Source organism: Parasteatoda tepidariorum, chromosome 5 (genome assembly GCF_982258835.1).
Source record: "Parasteatoda tepidariorum strain Cologne lab strain chromosome 5, Ptep-v5.0, whole genome shotgun sequence".
Classification (NCBI taxonomy): domain Eukaryota; kingdom Metazoa; phylum Arthropoda; class Arachnida; order Araneae; family Theridiidae; genus Parasteatoda; species Parasteatoda tepidariorum.
The window spans coordinates 52,519,949-52,540,264 of record NC_141759.1 but is presented as its reverse complement, the minus strand read 5'-3'; the positions used below and the strand labels follow the sequence as shown (position 1 = coordinate 52,540,264).

Below are 20,316 nucleotides of genomic sequence, written 5' to 3'. Positions count from 1 at the left end.
AGTTATTATAGTAAGAGATCCTTTGTTTAATGCGTATAAGTAGTCTCGAAAGCATTATATGCTGTTGTAATGAACTATGCAGCATTTCCATAAATATATAAAATTAACGGTGTCATTTTGCAAACTCCATACTCCAGCGTTATTTTCTAACATGAATTACACATCGCTGTCACGAGATTCATTTGTGAAAGGGAAGAAATTAAAATATGCTAACAATAGTTCTCAAACTTTCACATTTGAAGAAAAAAAATTACACATTTCACCTTTCTACTAAATAAATAATTTCTGTTTTAAAAAAAATATTTATTTTTACTATTATTTTTTAAATTTAAAGTCATGAATACTGATAATTTTTTTTAATTTTTATGAAATATTAAGAGGGGACTTATTGTTATTTCTAAAATTATTGAGGAGGATATATACTAGGTTCTCGTCGTTGCTACGGGGGGGGGAGGTATACACTGGGGTCTCGTCGTTGCTACGTTGCTACCCTCCATGGATTACGTATTTGCTTTACATAAAAATGAATGTATTTTACTGGTTCTATGAAAAGGAAGACATTGTGTAGACCACCAGAACTCTATCTCAGAACTTTTTTATATTTACTTTTTATTTCTTTTATTATATTTACTTGTTTTATTTATTTTATGATATTTTTTTATGTTTATGCGGTGATGGTTCAATGACAACTCACGAGATTGGAAAAAAACAGCGTAACTACAAATTCTTAATAAAACTCTTTTTTTTCTTCCTTTTTTTACAACTTGCACAACAGTATAACCATCGATCATTCAAGAAAATAAGGGGAAGTCTCAAGGGCGCCGGCTGAATAATATAAAAGGGGCTGCAACCCTCTAACAAACAACCCCCCCCCCCAAAAAAAAAAAAGAAATTAAAAATATTCTGTTATTACATTTTGTTTTGTAATTACATATACTTTCATTTGTTAATTTTTTTCAAGATACATTTCTTCATCGTTAACACGTTATTTAAAAACGTTATTTAAAAAAAAAGCACAAATTTACGTGGTACGAAATGTGGAGGAATAGAGAAAATTCTTATGAATCGCTCGAATACATCGATTTAGTTATTGAGGCCGCACCGTTTTATCTAGCTGTAGCGGAGGCAATCAAAATTGGCCTAACTCTTCCAGCTAAGACGTGCACTAAGAACGCACTTTTAGTACAATGCGACGCATCAAAATATGGAATCGGTCTACAATGCCTCACGAGAGATTAAGTAGTTTGTGCATGCTAAGTGTGCATAAGAAAAGAATCAAAGATGACTCAGAATTCATTGAAAAAGTTATAAATAGATTTGGACAGCTAACAAGACGATTACAATTCTTGTTTGATTAAACAATTTTTTATTGTTATGTATCAATAATTACTTAATTATTTGCTTTTGAATAAAAATATTTTAATAAAAAATTTTTATATATTTATTTTTAATATATTTATTTTTAATATAAATTATTATATTCTTTAATTGTATTATTATATTGTTAAAAAAAAAAAAAAAATTTGTGTTATTATATTCTTAAAAAAAAGAACGGGGGGTGCAAGTGCACCCCCTTGCACCCGGCTGCCGGTGCCCTTGGGAAGTCTACAAAAGGATTTAGCTAACTAGGGCAAACACTTAGATGGCTGTGAGAAGAGAATCTAATCTCTGAAAGGGGAACAAAACTCTTTTATCTATATAAAAAAGGGAAGAAAGATACTTATAAAACTTTAACTTAAATCTCTGTTTTCATTTAAATGTATTTGTAGTAAGAAATTAATCATTTCGGACAAAATTGTCTTGTTTTTTTTATCATTATTATTTTAAATGTAAAGAATGATTTACTTCTATTGGTGATTTTCCTTTGCAATATTTTGACTCAAAAAAAAAAAAAAAGAACTTTATTTTTAAATTTTTTTTTAAAATCAAATTATTATCTGTATAAATATTTTCTTTGACAAAAATTTTTTTTATTGAAATGATTTCATTTATAGAAATTATTGCAATAAATCAATGTCTTTCATCATCGATTGGATGCCACTCTTTAGTTGCATGTCCCGGGCAGTTGCTTCTTTGGACCTTGTGCCCCACTTGACCAAAAGGAATTGGATATTGTCTCTACAGTACTTTTTTGCTTAAATTCCTCGGTGAGCCTAAGTCCTGTTAGAGATTTGTTAATTATATGACGCAGAATTGGATGTGAGAACTTAGCCCTGTCTTACTTTTTGCAGGTGATTACGACATTTAGTATTGGGAAACCTGTCAGTCGTCCACTCGTGTACCAGCCTTACACAAAAGAATACCTAAAAAAAATCTTTTGCAGACTGAAATTTTTTTGATTATTCCGATAAAAGAGAGACAAACAAAACTTCACAGAGAATTTTCTAACAGTCAATGAAAAAATATATAGAATTAAAAAAAAGGAAAAAAAAGAAATATAATCATGATAAAGATTTCATAATAAAATATATTCAATGAAAAAGATATGAAGATTTGAAGATATGAAGAAGTTTTATGGTACGTTTTACGTAAGTTTTACGCGATAAAGCAATCGAAAAGAAAATCAAACTATAATCTATTTATTTGAAAGTAAATTTTCTCTGAAGATTGTTGATAAAGATTCAATCTTTTCTTCCTATATCTCTAAAATACCTAAGAACTGTAGATATCTTTTGCTACTTGAAGTTTTACGATATCACATACACGATTATTGTGCGTCATTGAAGATGAGTTACAAATATTCCGAAGAATTTAAAAACGCTTAACATTACATTTTATTTTTATCTTCGACAAAAAAGAGCCAGAGTAAACGAGTTGTGCGTAACTTCTTAAGGAAAGGACCAATATCATTGTTATCCTACTACAAAATTTGAATTTAAAACTTCTCATTACGCATATACATTAACATCGATTCAGTGCTACTTAAACTTCGTTTTTAGTTTTCATCCTTAACTGTGACTGTACCTTGAATGCACGTTGTTTGGTTTCATGTTTTGTTTACATTTAACGATCTGTGATTGTGACGTGATTTTTGCCGGTACTTGTACGTTACAGGTATGTTTTATATATGCTTTACTATTAATACTTAATTGGATATGATAAAAATATGTGTTGACTTTATTCATTTTAATTATTAGATTAATTAAAAGATGAAAATCGGAGTAATTGGCGCTGGAAATATTGGCCAAGCTCTGGTCAGGGGAATTCTCGCTTCAGGTGAAATCTTTTTTTTGAATTATATTTAAAGTTTTAAATTTAAATATTATCTTGCATTTAATAAATTATAATGATTAAATTAATTTATAAAGCTACACTTGTTGTGGTAAATCTCTTCACGTCATATATAATTGAAATATGTTGTCATTTATATTTATATGTTAAAAATCAGGGTTGGCAGGTTTTTGACATGTGACAGTTTTTGACAGTTTAAACCATGGTTTAAACCGTCACGTCAAAAACCTCACTGTCAAAAATGTCGAAAATGTCAAAAACCTATATTCATATGTGAAATTTAATTAATACATAAAATTTATATATTTTTTATAAAGGATAGTGTTTCTAAATATGTTCTAGAAAAAATAAATTTAAAATTTTGAAGAAACACTTATATTTTGAATAGTAACCAAAATCTTGTACTTTTGAAAGCTCACATCTTTTGTAATATTATGTATTCATTTTCATGTGTTATTGAAAATCTGCAGTGATATTATTAGGAAATTTATTTATAACCAAATTTAGTGTATAGTATAGATTATACTAAAAATTAGACATTTTTAAAGATAAACATTAGCAGTTTTGTACATAAGACATCTTTTAAAGAAAAATCTTTTTAATGTTCTTTTAAATCTTCTTAATAATCTTTTTAACATAAGACAATACAAATTTAAGTGCTTTCTGTTAAATACACAGAGTAGTTAGTGTCGATTTACAGTATATTCAGCCTATTCATTTACTATGCTGAAAGTTTAGTTTATCCAAATACTTGTGAATTTCATTTTGCTGAATACATAGTTTTGTTGAATATCTAAATATTCAGCTGTTGAATAATTACTTCTTGCTTTCAAGATATGCATTATTTGTATTCTTAATACAAGTGGGGGAAAAAAATTAAGAGGTAAAAATTGTTTTAAAAGATAAGTGTAATAATTATAAATAAATATAATAAACAATATGAATTATATTTATCATTATTCACAAATATAACTACTTTTAAATTCAAATTAACATACTGGATAATAAAGATATTCGGTATAACATTAAAATTTTTTTTCATACACTTGTATCAAGTTTGTATTTATACAACATAACTTGTAAGTTCCTTATAAATATTAGTTATACGTTCCTTATATGTCAGAAATGCATAGTAATAAACTTTTAATTTTCTTAAGTATCAAAAATAAATTTTTTTTTCTTCAAAATATAAACATTTAAAAAAATTTTGTGCAAAATTTTTCTGCACATGCATTTGAATATAAATTTCTGAGATTTTAAATCTGTTATTTTACCTTAATTTTAATTAAAAAATATTTTAAAACCTGCGGATTACCTATAGTATAATTAAATTTCAATATAATGCATGGCAACTGTTGGTAGTTTTGAAGTTTATATATTTTTTTGGCAAACTTTAGTTTTTGACATTTTTGACGGGTTTTTGACGGTTTAAACCAGTATTATACCCTTGTCATGTCAAAAACCACTTTTTGACGTCAAAAACCCAACCCTGTTAAAAATATGTTTAATTGGATGTATATTACAGCTTATTAAAACTTCGTTTTATAAATTTCCGTTATACTTAAATGTATGAATGAGTCAGTTATAATTTCGAACTGTAATCTAAATTTTTGTCTTTCATATATCGTCGTACGCTAAATGAGATTTGTTTCTCTTTCTGATATGCAAAAATAATAGTCTAAAACCACCAGTGAACCAGATGTCTTTGATTGTCATCAACTTAGTATTAATAAAAGTTATAAAGGTACTTTTCACCTGTTAAATATTTCCTTATCCCTTAATTAGCAGTATTTACCTGTTATATTTTTATCCCATCATTTCTGAGTAATATTCTCTCCTATTATTAAAAGACTTAATATGAAACGTGGTGTTCTCATGTTAGAAAGTAATCTTACGATATATTTCTTAGGATCTAATATTATAAAATTGAAAATATTTACAATAACATTTTCTTTACTTGAATTAATTTTGATAATTTAGAATCCATGTATTTAAACACTAAAGATTCACATGTTCAACAGTAAGTACAGCATAGTTTAACAGAGGTCATCGGTGTCCTGATAAGTTAAATTAAGAGTGGTGACAAATTTACTTTTTATAAGTTTATAAAAGGCATGGTTATGGCACACGAGGCCATTTAATTGTCCATGGTCATGATAAAAAAAATAATAAGTTTATAAAAATGTGATTACCTTAAAGAATAAAAGTGTAAAGGTATTATATTTTGGAGAAAAAAACTGCTCAAAGAGAAATTGGTAGCTAATAATGAGAAATTCAAAATGATTATCTTAAAATATTACCATATTGATAAAAGCTCCAAAATATTTGCCAAATGGACTACAACCATTATGAATATTGAGCAAACTTAAAGGGTTAAATCCATTACCTTCAAGTAAGTCACAATATCATTTTTTAAAACTTGCTCCAAATACAAGAACTGGAATGGAATTTTCAGTTAGGGCAAATGAAAACTGAAGGAATACAACTTTGTTACCTATTTTTATTTTAAAAGCAAGCACTATCCTTATTAAGACAAGGCTATGACTGTTGATTTATGCAATTAATCATTTCACTTGTCATTAAAAGAATTTTTCAATAAAAAAGAATATAAATCATCAAAAAATAATATAAATCCATAATAATCATTATATCTTTACACTGATTTACTAAATATTTTGGACTAAAAAGTATTATGTTAATTTGTTATTTAAACTTAAGATTGCAGTTAACTTACAGTGTATTACTAATTGTGCATAATTGTAAAAGTTTAAGAAAAATAAACTATTGTTTAAGAAAACTATAGTGATTATAATCAATAAAATTTCAATGTGAAAAAAATTCATAAGCTTGATAAAAGTACTAATTTTCATTCATTTAGTTAATATTAGTACTATAATTTTTAAAAAAATCAATTCAAAAAATATTTTTAATGAGTAATTTAATATCCTTTATATTCTTGTTTTAGGGTTTGCCTCTCCTGAAGAAATCTGGTTAAGTAGAAGAAACACAAGCCTTCTTGATGATTTTAAAGTGAGTAATAGGTTTATTTTGAGCTGATTCTTAAATGTGATTATATTATTAATATTGCTTCCAATATTGCTTATATATTCCAAAACTATTTTTCATCCACTTAATTCGTTTATATATTCTTAAATTAAGAAATCCTAAATTATTTGATCATTATTCTGTCTTACCCATTAACCCTATTGTTTATAAATGTCAGTTTGCTTGTCACTAAACAAAAATGTTTTATAGTGATATGTTTATATATAACTCAAGTGCAAGTGATAGAACATTTAATTAATTAAAAAGTTGATTTTCAAATCTGCTGATGGTATATTGTAATTATATTATTAATTTTGGTTCCAATATTGCTTATATAATCTAAAACTGTTTTTCGTCACTTAATTCCTTGGAATATTCATAAATTAAGAAATTCTAAATTATTTTATCATTATTCTATCTACCCTATTAATTATAAATGTCAGTTTGCTAGTCACTAAAAAAAATGTTTTGTAGTCATATATTAATATGTAACTCAAGTGCCAAAGATAGAAAATTTAACTCAATTAAAAAGTTGATTTTCTAATCTGCTCATAGTATATTGTAATTATATTATTAATGTTGGTTCCAATATTGCTTATATAGTCTAAAACTGTTTTTCGTCACTTAATTCTCTTTTGTATTCATAAATTAAAAAATTTTACATTATTTGATCATTATTCTCTCCAACCCTATTAATTATAAATGTCAGTTTGCTAGTCGCTATACAAAAATGTTTTATAGTGATATGTTTATATGTAACTCAAGTGCAAATGATAGAACATTTAACTCAATTAAAAAGTTGATTTTCAAATCTGCTGATGGTATATTGTAATTATATTATTAATTTTGGTTCCAATATTGCCTATATAGTCTAAAACTGTTTTTCGTCACTTAATTCCTTGGAATATTCATAAATTAAGAAATTCTAAATTATTTTATCATTATTCTATCTACCCTTTTAATTATAAATGTAAGTTTGCTAGTCACTAAAAAAAAAAGTTTTGTAGTCATATATTAATATGTAACTCAAGTGCCAATGATAGAAAATTTAACTCAATTAAAAAGTTGATTTTCTAATCTGCTCATAGTATATTGTAATTATGTTATTAATATTGGTTCCAATATTGCCTATATAGTCTAAAACTGTTTTTCGTGACTTAATTCCTTGGAATATTCATAAATTAAGAAATTCTAAATTATTTGATCATTATTCTATCTACCCTATTAATTATAAATGTCAGTTTGCTAGTCACTAAAAAAAATGTTTTGTAGTCATATATTATATGTAACTCAAGTGCAAATGATAGAAAATTTAACTCAATTAAAAAGTTGGTTTTCTAATCTGCTGTTGGTATATTGTAGTAAGAATTCTAAAAATGATTGAAAATTTAAGTTAAAAAAATAAAAATAATAATCTTGATATAAGATTAAAAAAATAATTTAAATTAATTGAATGAATAACATGCAAATTCTTTTATTAGAAATTCATATTTAAATTCATCTGTTTGGATTTGAATTGCCACTTATTAAAATTATTTTAAAACTATTGCGTCTTTACACAAAGCATCTGTGATTAAAGCAGCATTCTAATAAAAACCATATTCTTTAAAACTCAACTGCACATATTCTGTACAAAATAAGAAAAAATTTAAAATGTGAGAATTTTTTTTTTTTTTTTTTTTTTTGCTTTCTCTTATGTAAAAAGTAGTTATTTTAGAATAACTATAATTTGAGTTGAGGCCTGGTGGCTGATTGATAGCAACTCTGATTACTTATACTTTTTTTTTCGCCATATTTGCTTAAAAGAATTCTAAAAATGTATATTGAGGATACTGACTGCAAATCACATTTAACTGCATCAGTTTTGTTTGTTTCATATTGCATTAATTTTATTATCTTTTAGGAGAAAGGGTGTCATATTACAACAGAAAATGCTGAGGTTGTGCAAAATTCCGAGATTATTTTAGTAGGTGTGAAACCTCATCATGTTTGGTCTGTTTTGAGAGAAGTAAAAGAACATGTTACAGCTGATCATTTAATCATTTCAGCTGCTATGGGAGTTACTACAACAAAAATGGAAGAGGTTTGATGATTTATCATTTTTATGTCTTATCTTATTATCGTAAACTAATTAATTGAAAGATTTGCATTTTTAGAGCCATATTGTCATAGGTTGTTTGAAATTTTTATGATTTTATTCTTGTAGATTTAACTTGGTTTACTTGATAAGTTTTTTTGTTTCTATGAAGATATGTTCGATAAATAATGCATGACTAAAAGAGTTTTCTTATTACTACTACTACTATATGTCTAAATAGTTTATTTTAAAGTAATATAATATTTATCTTACCGCAATACATTATTTTGCAGTTTATTTGAAATTTCCTTTTCTTGATTTTGAAAATTCCTGATTATGTAAATTAATAAGTCAGCATTGATTGAAAGTGATCATTAATTTCATCATTTTGTAAATCATTTGTTGTGTCATGTTTAGATTTCAGCTAGTATACTGATAGTAAATTATTTTTTTTCTTTTCAAATAAAACTTGAAACCTGTTTTTATAGATCCCTTCTCTTAATTTTCTAATTTAACAAAAACAATTTAATAAAAAATATGTTAATACCCAGATATTAGTATGTACAAAATGTTTCATAAAGGTCCCCTTTAATATATATTTTTCAATCTGTCCAAGTGGGAAAAATCAAACACAAAAAATATTTAACTAGCAAAAGACAAAAAAAAGCTATAAAAATCTGGCAAATTACAAAGGTAAAAGTACGGAGCATCAAAACTTGTTTAATTGCTAGTTAAAACTTGAAGGTGTTACTAATTTTGTTTCCTCCAATAATCAAACAAGTTTTGTTTTTTACACCCACCTTAGTTCTTTGTGATACATCAAATTTTGATAGCATTTTTGTTTTTCTTGACTAAAATACTTACTTGTGACACTCAACGTATTTCATTTTTGCCAAGAATATTATAAATATATATTAAATGTGAATTATACTCCTAAATACAGTAACAGACTATTCTTAAATGCAGGATTACTTTATGAAAAGAAGTGCAACCAAATACTTTCAAAGAATGATGAACAATTACTATTTTTGCATCCTAATTTACCACTCGGGAAAAAGGACAAAGGAGCCTAATTTGTTTTTATTTTCTTTATATGAAAGAATTATTTTCTTAAAAATATTAAAAATAAACTTTTTTTTTATACTTATTCTTGAATATTGCAATTTTTTGTTTTATATTTATGTGATTTTTCACATGTAATTTTAGGCCACATCTGCTACCAAATAATTGTAAGATTACTACAGCCAATAATGTACTGGATGCAGTATGTTCTCTAGATATTTGTTGCATCCCTAGCAACGTAACCCTGGAATATTTCCCCGATTTCTAAGTATTTAGTCGCATTTTGTCCCCCCCCCCCTTACCTTTTTCTTTAGATTTTATACACTCTGAGAATTCATTATAAGAAACTCTGAAATTTTTAACTTTGCTTCTAAACAAAAATCTTTTAATTATTTGTTCAAAATGTAATTTCTAAACAATATTGTTGCGTGGGTTACATGAAATCCAGATATTTGTATATATAGAGAATGTAAATTAAATGTATATAAGTCAAAGGTTTCACAAAATATACATGAAGCATACTTATAGAATTTAAATTTAAAAACAGTTTCATCATTAATACAGAGCTGGAATGAAATATAACTTTATCCAATTAGCGATGCAAGCTTGGGTTGCAAAGTATATTTCAAAACCTGCTCTAGGAGTTGGGCAGGGCAGCAATAAGAGGTTGAACCCTTTTACTAACTTTATAATTCAATAAATATAGATCTAGCTTTCATTAGATGCTACTGGCATTACCAATTTGTATGGTTTAGTTTAAATTGTAACAAGTAAAAAGAAATAATCGTTAAGTTGTAAAATATAGTAAAAAGTTTTCTTACTGTTTTAATTTTATTGGTTTGAATACCATCGGGGTACTGAGGGAGATATTTTAAGCTTTTGCTTCTCCCTCAAATAGAAATGGTTTTGTTTTTAATGGCTACCGGGGCCGGTACCCCCTGAAGACGTCGGCTTCGGTGGTCGTATTTTTGTTTTATTTCATTTGTTTTGTATTGATACTTTTTTCTGAAATTTCTGCTGCTTTTTAGCGCGTTTTTTTCAAAGAAGTTTTTTCCTTTTGATCTTAATTATTTGTGTTTTCTTTCAGTACTATGATATATAAATAAGTTTTGTGGCTTCTTAAAATATAGAGTAATATTAGTAAATATATCTAATCAGGGAATGAAACTGATTTACACAAATTCAGAAAAAGACAAAATAAGAAAATGACATTTAAAATAATAAGTCAAAATGGATAAAGCGCTAAAAGCAGCTAAAACCAAATTTATCTTATTTTAATAATTTAGAAAGTTAGAAACACAAATCAACCAAAAAATGAAGAAATTTTAAAGAGATGTATGTTGGCAAAACAGCACTTCATCAGGGGGCACACTGTCTGCCAACACACAGAAGCCTTTCTGTAGTGTAATTTTGCCTTATTCTGATGTCACTGAAAACAGAAAGGCTTCTGTGTGTTGGCAGACAGTGTGCCCCCTGATGAAGCGCTGTTTTGCTAACATACATATCTTTAGAAATTTTTTTGTTTTTTGCTTGATTTGTGTTTCTAACTTTTTAAATTATTATTAAAATATAGTAATGTTTTCTTTCTATTTTGATTTATATAGTAAGTAACAGACAAATCAATGAATATCCTACCACGTATAAATTTTGTTGCCTTTTCTAGATTCTTCCTCCAATGTCTCGTGTGATCAGATGCACACCAAATACAGCAGCTGTTGTTTTGGCTGGAGTGACTGTGTTTTCCTGTGGGAAGCATACACGAAAAGGTGATGCTGAATTAGCGCGAAAAATATTTTCTGGAATCGGCTTTACTGAGGAAGCAGAAGAAAAACTTATGGATGCAGTGACTGGTGTTAGTGGTGCTGGACCAGCCTTTGTAAGCCTCTTTCATTTTTCTTATTATTGAATATTGAATTTTAAAACAATTTGCATATTTTTACCTGACCAAATGTTAATATGATGACTAAATTTTTAAATGTTTCCTTTGAAAAAGCTGCAGCATATTTGAAAAATGTCAAATTTTGTGTCTCAAGACATACTATCTTAACTACTACAGAATCTTCAGTAGTTTCAGTTATTGCTTACCCTAGTGATAAAAGAAAGTGTATTAATATTTAAATTAATTAGAATTAAAAGAATTTTGTCCACTTCTCATACTACTTCATATATATAATTTAAAGATGTATATCAAAGGTCAGGTAGACAAAGTTCAGGGTTTGTAATTGTCCTGATTTTTCTTAGTGCACACTATTTTGTAATGATTTTTAATCATTTGTCCTGATGTTCCTAATCAGGGGTCTTTCCAGGCCGAATTTAATACCGTTTAGCGGTACCTTCACAAATTCAATTTTAGGTAAAACGGTAGTTTCACAAATTCAACTTTAGGAAAAACGGCAGTTTCACAAAATACTTTTTCTTAAAATTTTATTTTTGTATCTCTTAAGAAACGATAAATCTATATTTTTACCATGTTTTTGTATTGATTTTTTAATATAATTTTTAATTTTTCACAAATTATGTCTAAATTTTAACAAAATAGGTACCTTTTAGAAAAACCTCGACAGACCCCTGCTAATTTTTGTATGGTGACATGTTATTTTCAATGAATAAAAATGCTAATTTTAAAATGATCGACTTGAATAATCGAAAGATTTATATTTTCTATTCAATATCTTTTTAATTAATAATACTGATAAACATCGCAAAATTTCAATACTTCAAATTTTGCCACTATCCACTGATTATATGCATGCTTCTGATAAATAGCGTTTCCTGCAGGACTCAATATTTTTCAAACTTTTTGAGAATTCTGTCATTCTATTGAAAGGAAAACTAAATTAACTATTTTACATTATCAAATTTTTATGGTGATATATTCGGGGCTCCTACACTTTCTTTGTCATTTACAGTAAATGCAGTAACAAATCTTGTCGAGTATGTTTTTATTATTTCATAATTATTCACACTTCTTTTCATCTGATTTTAAGAATGATTGATTCCATCAAGCAGTGTGGTAATTATATCATAGCATTCTTAAATAGTATGTTGACTAATGGTTCACTAAATTGCACTTTAGTGCTCATCAATAAAGTTGTAAAAAAAATTTCTTCTAAACAAAATAGTACATGTTATTTTTCTTTTGCTAAAAAATTTTATGCAACTTATTTTAATTTTATGCAAAAGTAAAACAAGTTTTGCTTTTTATTTTTTTCAACTTGTCGTTTGCCTTTTTTGAAAGTAGTAGTTGTTTACTGTTCCAAATATATCCTGATTTCTTCCTGTAATTTATCATGTTCTTTAATTATGACAAAAAAAATTTTTACATTTTATTTGTACTAAGTTTACTACCACTAGAAAAAAATAAATTTGAACAGAAACCACTAATGTTAGAGAGTACGCATATAGCCCACACATTTTTAAATAAAAAATAAATCATAATTTCATTTTATATTTTGTGAAAATAATTTCTATGATTGTCAGTTTTATTTATCATTTTACATATAAGTATTAATTTATGTATTTTGTACTGTCCAATTTTAAAGTGGCTTATGTGTAACACTATTTAAGGAAATATTTCAGTATTCTTCAAAGTTCTGAGTTAGATAGTACTCATAAGCCAGTTCTCATAATTCTCAAACTCAAATAAACTCCCAATTTTTTTTAATGCATATTTATGTAAACATTCAGATATGCCTAGCGTTAATTTGTCAAAAAAAAAAAATGACATTCACACCTACATTGACAATTTCCTATTTTAAGTATAAATCAGAGAATATTAGATGTCATTAAAAAAAGAGTATTCATTAATGAGCGTCATTTACAGAGTTGTTTTGTATTACTCATGTGATCTCTTGCATAAATAAGCATTCATGCTGTAAGTGCTTAGATTATAATTCATAAATAAGTGGAAGTATTAAGTATCAACTACAAATATTCTTCAACGTGTTACTTTCTTTTGTGTAAAACAAAATTATGTTCCATTGCAGTTTATTAAATATTTATATTATGGACATTTAAAAGTAGAAAATGCATGATCAATAGTAATTTTTTTAGAACTGAAACACTGAACCATTTTCTGAAACACTGGTGCAATGTTACGAAAGTGTTAATTTACCCACTATTGTTAATACCATTATTATTGCCAATGCCATGTTGCAATTAAGTCATTCGAAAATTTATTTGATTGAAATTTTTAGAGGAAAAAAAATGCATGATGAAAAAGAAAAGCTGGTATATTTTAAATATTCTCTTTATAGTTTCAAATATTTCATCTGGCTTCAAAACTTACTTAGCTGTTTTCAAAATATTTTATTAAATTACTTTATTCTACTGAGTCTAAAACAATACTTTCACCAAAAATTTTACCTTTATTCAATGAAAAAGAGATATTTATGTACTGTTTTACATGAGAAGTGCAAAAGGCTCAGTTAGCTTGCCTAAACATTTTGATAAAATCTACGCAGTCTGATGAAAAAGAGAAGATAGTAATGGGCTAATTGATATTTCATTTTTCTCTACCTGAACTAAGTAACATTATCAGTATGTAGGTTTTTAATATTTTTTTTAAATCTAGACAATTTCTATCAAATCGCATGTTAATGAACTAGCAAAGTTCATTGCTTTGATTTTAAGATTTTTGTTAAAAAAAAAAATTTTCTTTTGTGTTTAGTTTAATTGAATAATACTGTTTTTAAATGACTGAATTTTTTCACTATTAAAAATTCTACTTGTTGTCTTTGTACTGGTGTCTAAGCAGGTATAATGTCTTTTGAATGTAATTTATTTTGCTCTGAAATTTAGTAGGAAGAAAAACAATTTTCCATAATTGTCATTATTAAATTTTAGGTACTGATGGCAATTGAAGCTATTGCTGATGGAGGTGTCAAAATGGGTTTACTAAAAAGTGTAGCTTTGAAATTAGCTGCACATACAGTACTTGTGAGTTTTAAACATTATTATTGTATTTGAAAATTAATATTGCACTGTTATTAAAACATAGTTTAACATTGTTATTTGCCATATTAAAGAAATATATTCAGAAATTATAATCAAAACTTTAAACTGTGCCTACAAATGCAAAATATGCTCAATACTAATATTTTTAAAAAGAGTAATAATTGCAATTTTATTCATTGCACTTCTAATAAATTAAGTTATTAATTTTTTTCCTATTCATTGAAGTTAGTTATTCGACTGGAAACTTGTTTATTGAGGTACATTTTTTTTTTATTATGCCGTCATTTTTTAATTCTTAAAACTGTTTTGGCACTTAATTTAGCATGTAATTTGCAAGCTTATGAATTAGGAACAACTGTGTAATTATAATTCCTTTGGTTAAGTTTTTTAACAATTTTATTTTCAAAAAAAGATATGTATTTCTTCTTATCCTTAATGTATATTTTAAAATGCTCAGATTAATTTCTCAAATCCCGTAAGAGTCACTCAATTAATTTTTATCTTTCTTCTAAATTTGAGTAGGATGAAAGCTAATTAATTTATATTTGTACTGTTTTAATGACATGAAGAGTATATCTAACCTTAATGAGTTTAATGTTTTTCTAAAGAAACTCTTCCGTCAATTTAGGGAGCAGCAAAAATGGTTATAGAGACTGGTCAGCATCCTGGGCTTTTAAAGGATCAGGTTATATCTCCTGGTGGTGCTACAATCAGGGGTATTCATGAATTGGAGAAAAATTGCTTCCGAGGTTCTCTCATGACAGCTGTTGAAGTTGCTACTTTGCGCTCTAAAGAAACAGAGGAAGAGGCCAATAAATCAGTTTAATTATGTTGCGGGTAGATATTGAATGTTATACGTACGTGTGGTTTCTCTCTTTTTATATTTTTGCTGGGAATTCCAGAAAAATAAGCATTTAGTCATTTTTATTTTATCTTAACTGATTTTAGCAGTATAAACTCTTGTATCAATATCTTGTTATAATTTCTACTTGTTTCACAACTGTATACATTAGTATTCTATTATTACATTATTTAAAAAAATAATAAGAACCAAACAGCAAACAAATATTTCAATGAAATGTTTTGTTAGGAAATTAACTAAAGTAAACTTCTTGTTGTTATAAAGGTTAAGTTTTTATTGGGGATATTCTTCTTTGGTTATATTCAAGAATATATCATAAGTAAAGTCATTACTGTACTATTTTTTCAGGATAGAGGATTTTATCTTAATTGATTTTAGCAGTATAAATTCTTGTATCAACAACCACAATTTCTACTTGTTTCACAACTAAATACATTAGTGTTCTATTATTACAATATTTTAAAATTAATAATAATAACCAAATTGTAAACAAATATCTCAATGAAATGTTTTGTTAGGAAATTAACTAAAGTAGACTTCTTGTTGATATAAAGGTTAAGGTTTTATTGGGGATAATCTTCTTTGAGTATACTCAAGAATATATCATAAGTAAAGTCACTGCTGTATTACTTTTTGAGGATAGAGAAAAATATTTGCAATTTAGCAGTGTTTACAAATTATGCTAATTTTTTAATTATTATTTTTAGTCACCTTTTATATTTTTTAATCATATTGGGTTTACAAATTGTAAGAGTCCTGACCTCTTTATGATTGTGAAATATATTTATAAAACTGAATCTTCTTTTAGCTTATCTTTTGTAGCACAAGTTATTGATTGTCTAGTAAACACCTAAAAGTTCTTTTTTTATGTAGTTTTTTTGTAATGTATTTATGTAATGTAAGAAATGCTTAAATTATTTTTTGCAGCAAAGCTGACAAAATGTTTAACCCTGATTCGTTTTATTACTAATTAACATTACTCTGTAATGTTTTATTGTTTTATGGTATTTCTACCGAGAGAAAATTAGTTTGCTGCTCAAAATATGAGTTTTTATGTTCAGAATTGCAAAGAGTAAGAAGATAAGCATTTAAATTCATCATCTTTAATAAACAAATTTTTTAAGCTAATAATTTAAAATTATTCTGAATTATAAATTTGTTTTAAATGAATAAGGTTTTAATAAACATTTCTAGTATTTACTGTATATAAACTAATGAATGTGACTTATAGTTAAGGAATAATTGCAATGTATGCAAATGAAAATAAGTATATCTATAAGATTTGGCCAAATTCGCAAAGATTGCTGGGGTAATATGATGCAATTTTTTTTCTAAATTGTCTAAGAAATTCTCTTTAATCTATTCGAAAATAAATCTTGTATTTACTTCACCTGATTACTATTCTATATCAAATTTTTCCATACCACAAATCAAACATAAGTTTTCTAATATCTTTAATTGTTGTGTATAAAGTTACGTTTTATATAGATTGTACATATTTTTTGTAAAATGAACCTATTAAAGAGACATTCTTAATAAAGCAAAAAACTAATATGCCATTAGTTTTCAAAACCAAATTTACGTGAAATGTGTTCCTTGTTTTCAAAAGACTAAAAAGCAATTAAAAGTCAATTAAAAGATTTTTTTTTTAGTTTGGAATAAAGTTTTTTTTTTTTTTTTTTTTCATTTTCTTTTTTTCATTATTTTTTCTTCAAAACAATGATTTTTATGTCCTCTAAGTATTCTATTCTGTTTATAAGCAGGGAATAAAAAAATATTTTGGGACAGTTTACTAGTTTCATTACTGTTTAATAAAAATTATTTAGTATTATTTTTAATAAAACTGCTCTCAATTAAACTAAAACAATACATAGTAGATGGTCTCCATTGAATTAAGTATTCATTTAGTAGCAATGTTTTCTTTTTCATTTTTTGTTTGTTTAAATTGTACACCTGAAATAGTAGATTGATTGCAGCATGTGATTTTGTTCTTCAGTTCTATTTTGTAAGTTCATATGTACAGTAAATTAAAAAAAAAAGCACCCTCTAGAACTTTTGTTCTAAGATTAGATTTTTATGTACTTAGACTCAATGATTTGTTGGGGTGACCTCAAATATGCTAATTAATTACCGCATGACACAAAAACGTACTTTTTCTGAACAAACATACCTTTTTACGATTTATTTTGATTACTTTCCTCAAAATATGGCTAGCAGAGCAGTCCGAAGTTTGAACCCCTTAAAATTAATTTTCTTTTTTTGCAATATTTCGCCATATCTCAGGAACTTTCTAAGTGCATTGAAAAATTTTAGCTCCCTATTATAAAATTTGTTTATCCAGAAATCGTTCCAAGCAAAAAATTATTTTTTATTTTATTTGATGTCAGTCAAAAAGTTTTAAATTGCAAGGTATACAAACTTTTACATGACTATAAAGAATGTAATTTTATATGGCAAAATACAACATTTGAACAAAATCAGTTAAATAGTTCCTGAGAAATTGAATTTTAAATATATCACTTTCATAAAATTTGATTTTTCAATAACTGTTCCACCAATTTCGCTCAAATTTTAAATTTTGTGAATAATTTTTTGCATGGAAATTAATTTGTGTAAACAAATTTAATAATTGTGCAAAAAAATTTCGATTTGCTCAAAAAAGTCCCAAGATATGGCAAAATACACGAATCAAAATGAAATTAAGATTTAGATTAAAGGGTCCAAATTTTTTACTGCTGTCCCAACTAAGCTTTTGGGATCATATTTCACAGATTGCAGAAGTCCAGGAATTCAAGTCCGTCAGGAAAAGAAAAGATATATTTATTCAAAGAAAGTATGTTTTTGTGTGTGATTTTTTTTAACTTAAAATATCATTGACACTAATTAATTAGAATATTTAGTTTCACTCAATCAAACCATTCAGATTGAGTCTTAGTACGCAAAAATCTGATCATTAGATCAAAAGTTATTTAGGATGTTAAATTTTATGTTCTTTTTCTTCTCATGCACTTCTACTTGACTTTGTTTCTACAAATTTAGAATAACATAATTAATAGAATGACTTAAGTATCATTTTATTTAAACTCAAACAGATTCATTGTTAAAGCTAGTAATTAAGCATATAACATTTTCAAGAGTCGGTATAAATGTTTTTTATTGTGGTTTTTCATTTGCGCTATATATGTATGCATTTTTATATACATATATTAATGTTTCATTTTGTTATTATTATTCAATATTAAGAGTGCTTTTAAATATTTAAAATATGGTTATATCTTGAACAGTGTTAAGTTTTTTTCATTATTATTATTTTTGTATTGCTGTTAATTTTTGGTACAATTTTTTTTCTTTGCAAATCATGACATTTGTTCAATTTTATAAAAGTATTAGTTAATTGATTTCTTTTGTTTCATATATATATTAATCCAATAAGGTGAGATTTCGAATAAAATAGATTTTATAATTATTCTTTTCTTATTACTTGTTTTCTTTTTAATTTAAAAATTTATTTTATTTATTTTCAAATTTAATTTTTGATAAAAACTTATATCTTTTACACGCAAAAAAACAAGCAAAAGAACATTATTATGTACATCACTCAGAAGACTGCACACTTTTAAAGGTAATTATTTTAAATATGTTCCTCTTGCATTTTATAATTAGAAGGGAGCACAATGCACTTTTATAAATTAAATGAGATAAATTAAAAAAATATTGATCAAAGAGTAAATAAGAGCAAATGACTTTTATAAAGTTTAAGCAATTTAAATAAAGTAAGAATTTATTAACCCTATTTTTGATTTGTTTTAGCAATTTTTACACCTTGACTTATCATTTTAAAACTAAACTGTGCGGAATAATTAATTTCTTGATATAGAAATGATCTTTGATTGCACTGTAAATAACAACTCGCAGCGGATTGTTGACAGAAATGCCAACTGCTCCGGACATGCCAAAATAATTTTTAAAAAACGGTAAATAACTGCAAACTAAATTTTCAAATATTTGACTATTTTTGCTTGCTTTTTAAAAAGTATAGCATGACATAACAGTTATAAAGTGGTGAATTATATAAGCCTACAAGTTATTTAGAGATACTGGTGGGTAAAAATCTACCAAATTGAATTTATTAAACCAAGAATCGCAATTGATAAACTACCAATTTAAAATATTTATTTGCTGTCCGGAGCAAGTTGGCATCTCTGTGTTGAAGACGTCTGAGACACGTCAAATATTGTTTTGACATAAGAAACAAATGACGTCTCCCAGACGTCTTCGTATGTCAAGGGGTTAATTAACAATCCCCCTCTAAAGATAATAATAAAATCATTTCAGAGATATAGATTTGTAACGGGTGGGCTAAATAAAATTTTCTCAAATAAAACAAACAAACTACTGAACTTTGTTCTTAACATCTACCAATGGTACGAAAACATAACAATAACAAAAGGGGGGTGGGGAAAGGAAGACCTTGGTCATTGGATTGCTTGTAGTGCTATGTTGTAACTTAATAAAGTTAAGTTTATCTTGTGTACTTCACAAACTAATTATTAGTTGATATTCCATTTCAATTACTTTTTTATTCGACTTTAAAGTATGTATATATTTTGTCTAATTAATTATACATGATTTTTTAGTGTTAAATTACTATTTGTTTCTAAATTACTATTTCATGTTGAAGCTTGTAGGAGTAAAAAGAAAACACTCATTGTACCGCAGATGTTGTTTTAAAAAGTTGCATTTGAAAAAATGTAAAATTATAATTTTAAAAAGTTACCTAATCAGTTTCTTTAGCAAACCTTCCCCATTTTAATTTTCTTATCTTAAGTTATTTCTGCAACAGTTATTCAAATAATATTCTTGTATCATTTGAATCGAAATCAAAATTTTTTTTGTATTTTTATTGTAAAATAAGAGTTGCATACCTGCCCAAGTCTCCAGTTTTTCAACAAAGACTCCTGTATTTTACGACTATCTCCTGTTTATCCGTTATTCTCAAATTTCTCCATATTTGTTGAAGAAATTTTTTAAAAAAATAATTTTGGGATAAAATATCCGATGATGGCAAAAATACTTCTCTTAT

The 20,316-nt window shown here is 26.3% G+C and overlaps 1 protein-coding gene across 1 annotated transcript; it reads left to right on the top strand.

The window, feature by feature from the left end:
* Window positions 1-2,921: 2,921 nt before the first annotated feature.
* Window positions 2,922-18,699, top strand: LOC107452841 (pyrroline-5-carboxylate reductase 2). The gene is made up of 7 exons (XM_087163933.1): window positions 2,922-3,054; window positions 3,138-3,216; window positions 6,197-6,261; window positions 8,180-8,359; window positions 11,079-11,291; window positions 14,261-14,353; window positions 15,000-18,699. The coding sequence occupies exons 2-7, from the start codon at window positions 3,150-3,152 to the stop codon at window positions 15,195-15,197; spliced, it is 816 nt and encodes a 271-aa protein (XP_087020059.1). The 5' UTR covers window positions 2,922-3,054; window positions 3,138-3,149; the 3' UTR covers window positions 15,198-18,699.
* The last annotated feature ends 1,617 nt before the right edge of the window (window positions 18,700-20,316 follow it).

Coding starts and splice junctions, on each gene's coding strand:
- LOC107452841 (XM_087163933.1), top strand. CDS start 3,150: ATGAAAATCGGAGTAATTGGCGCTGGAAATATTGGCCAAGCTCTGGTC. Junction 11,292..14,260: donor GTGGTGCTGGACCAGCCTTT/GTAAGCCTCTTT, acceptor ATTAAATTTTAG/GTACTGATGGCAATTGAAGC. Junction 14,354..14,999: donor TAGCTGCACATACAGTACTT/GTGAGTTTTAAA, acceptor CCGTCAATTTAG/GGAGCAGCAAAAATGGTTAT.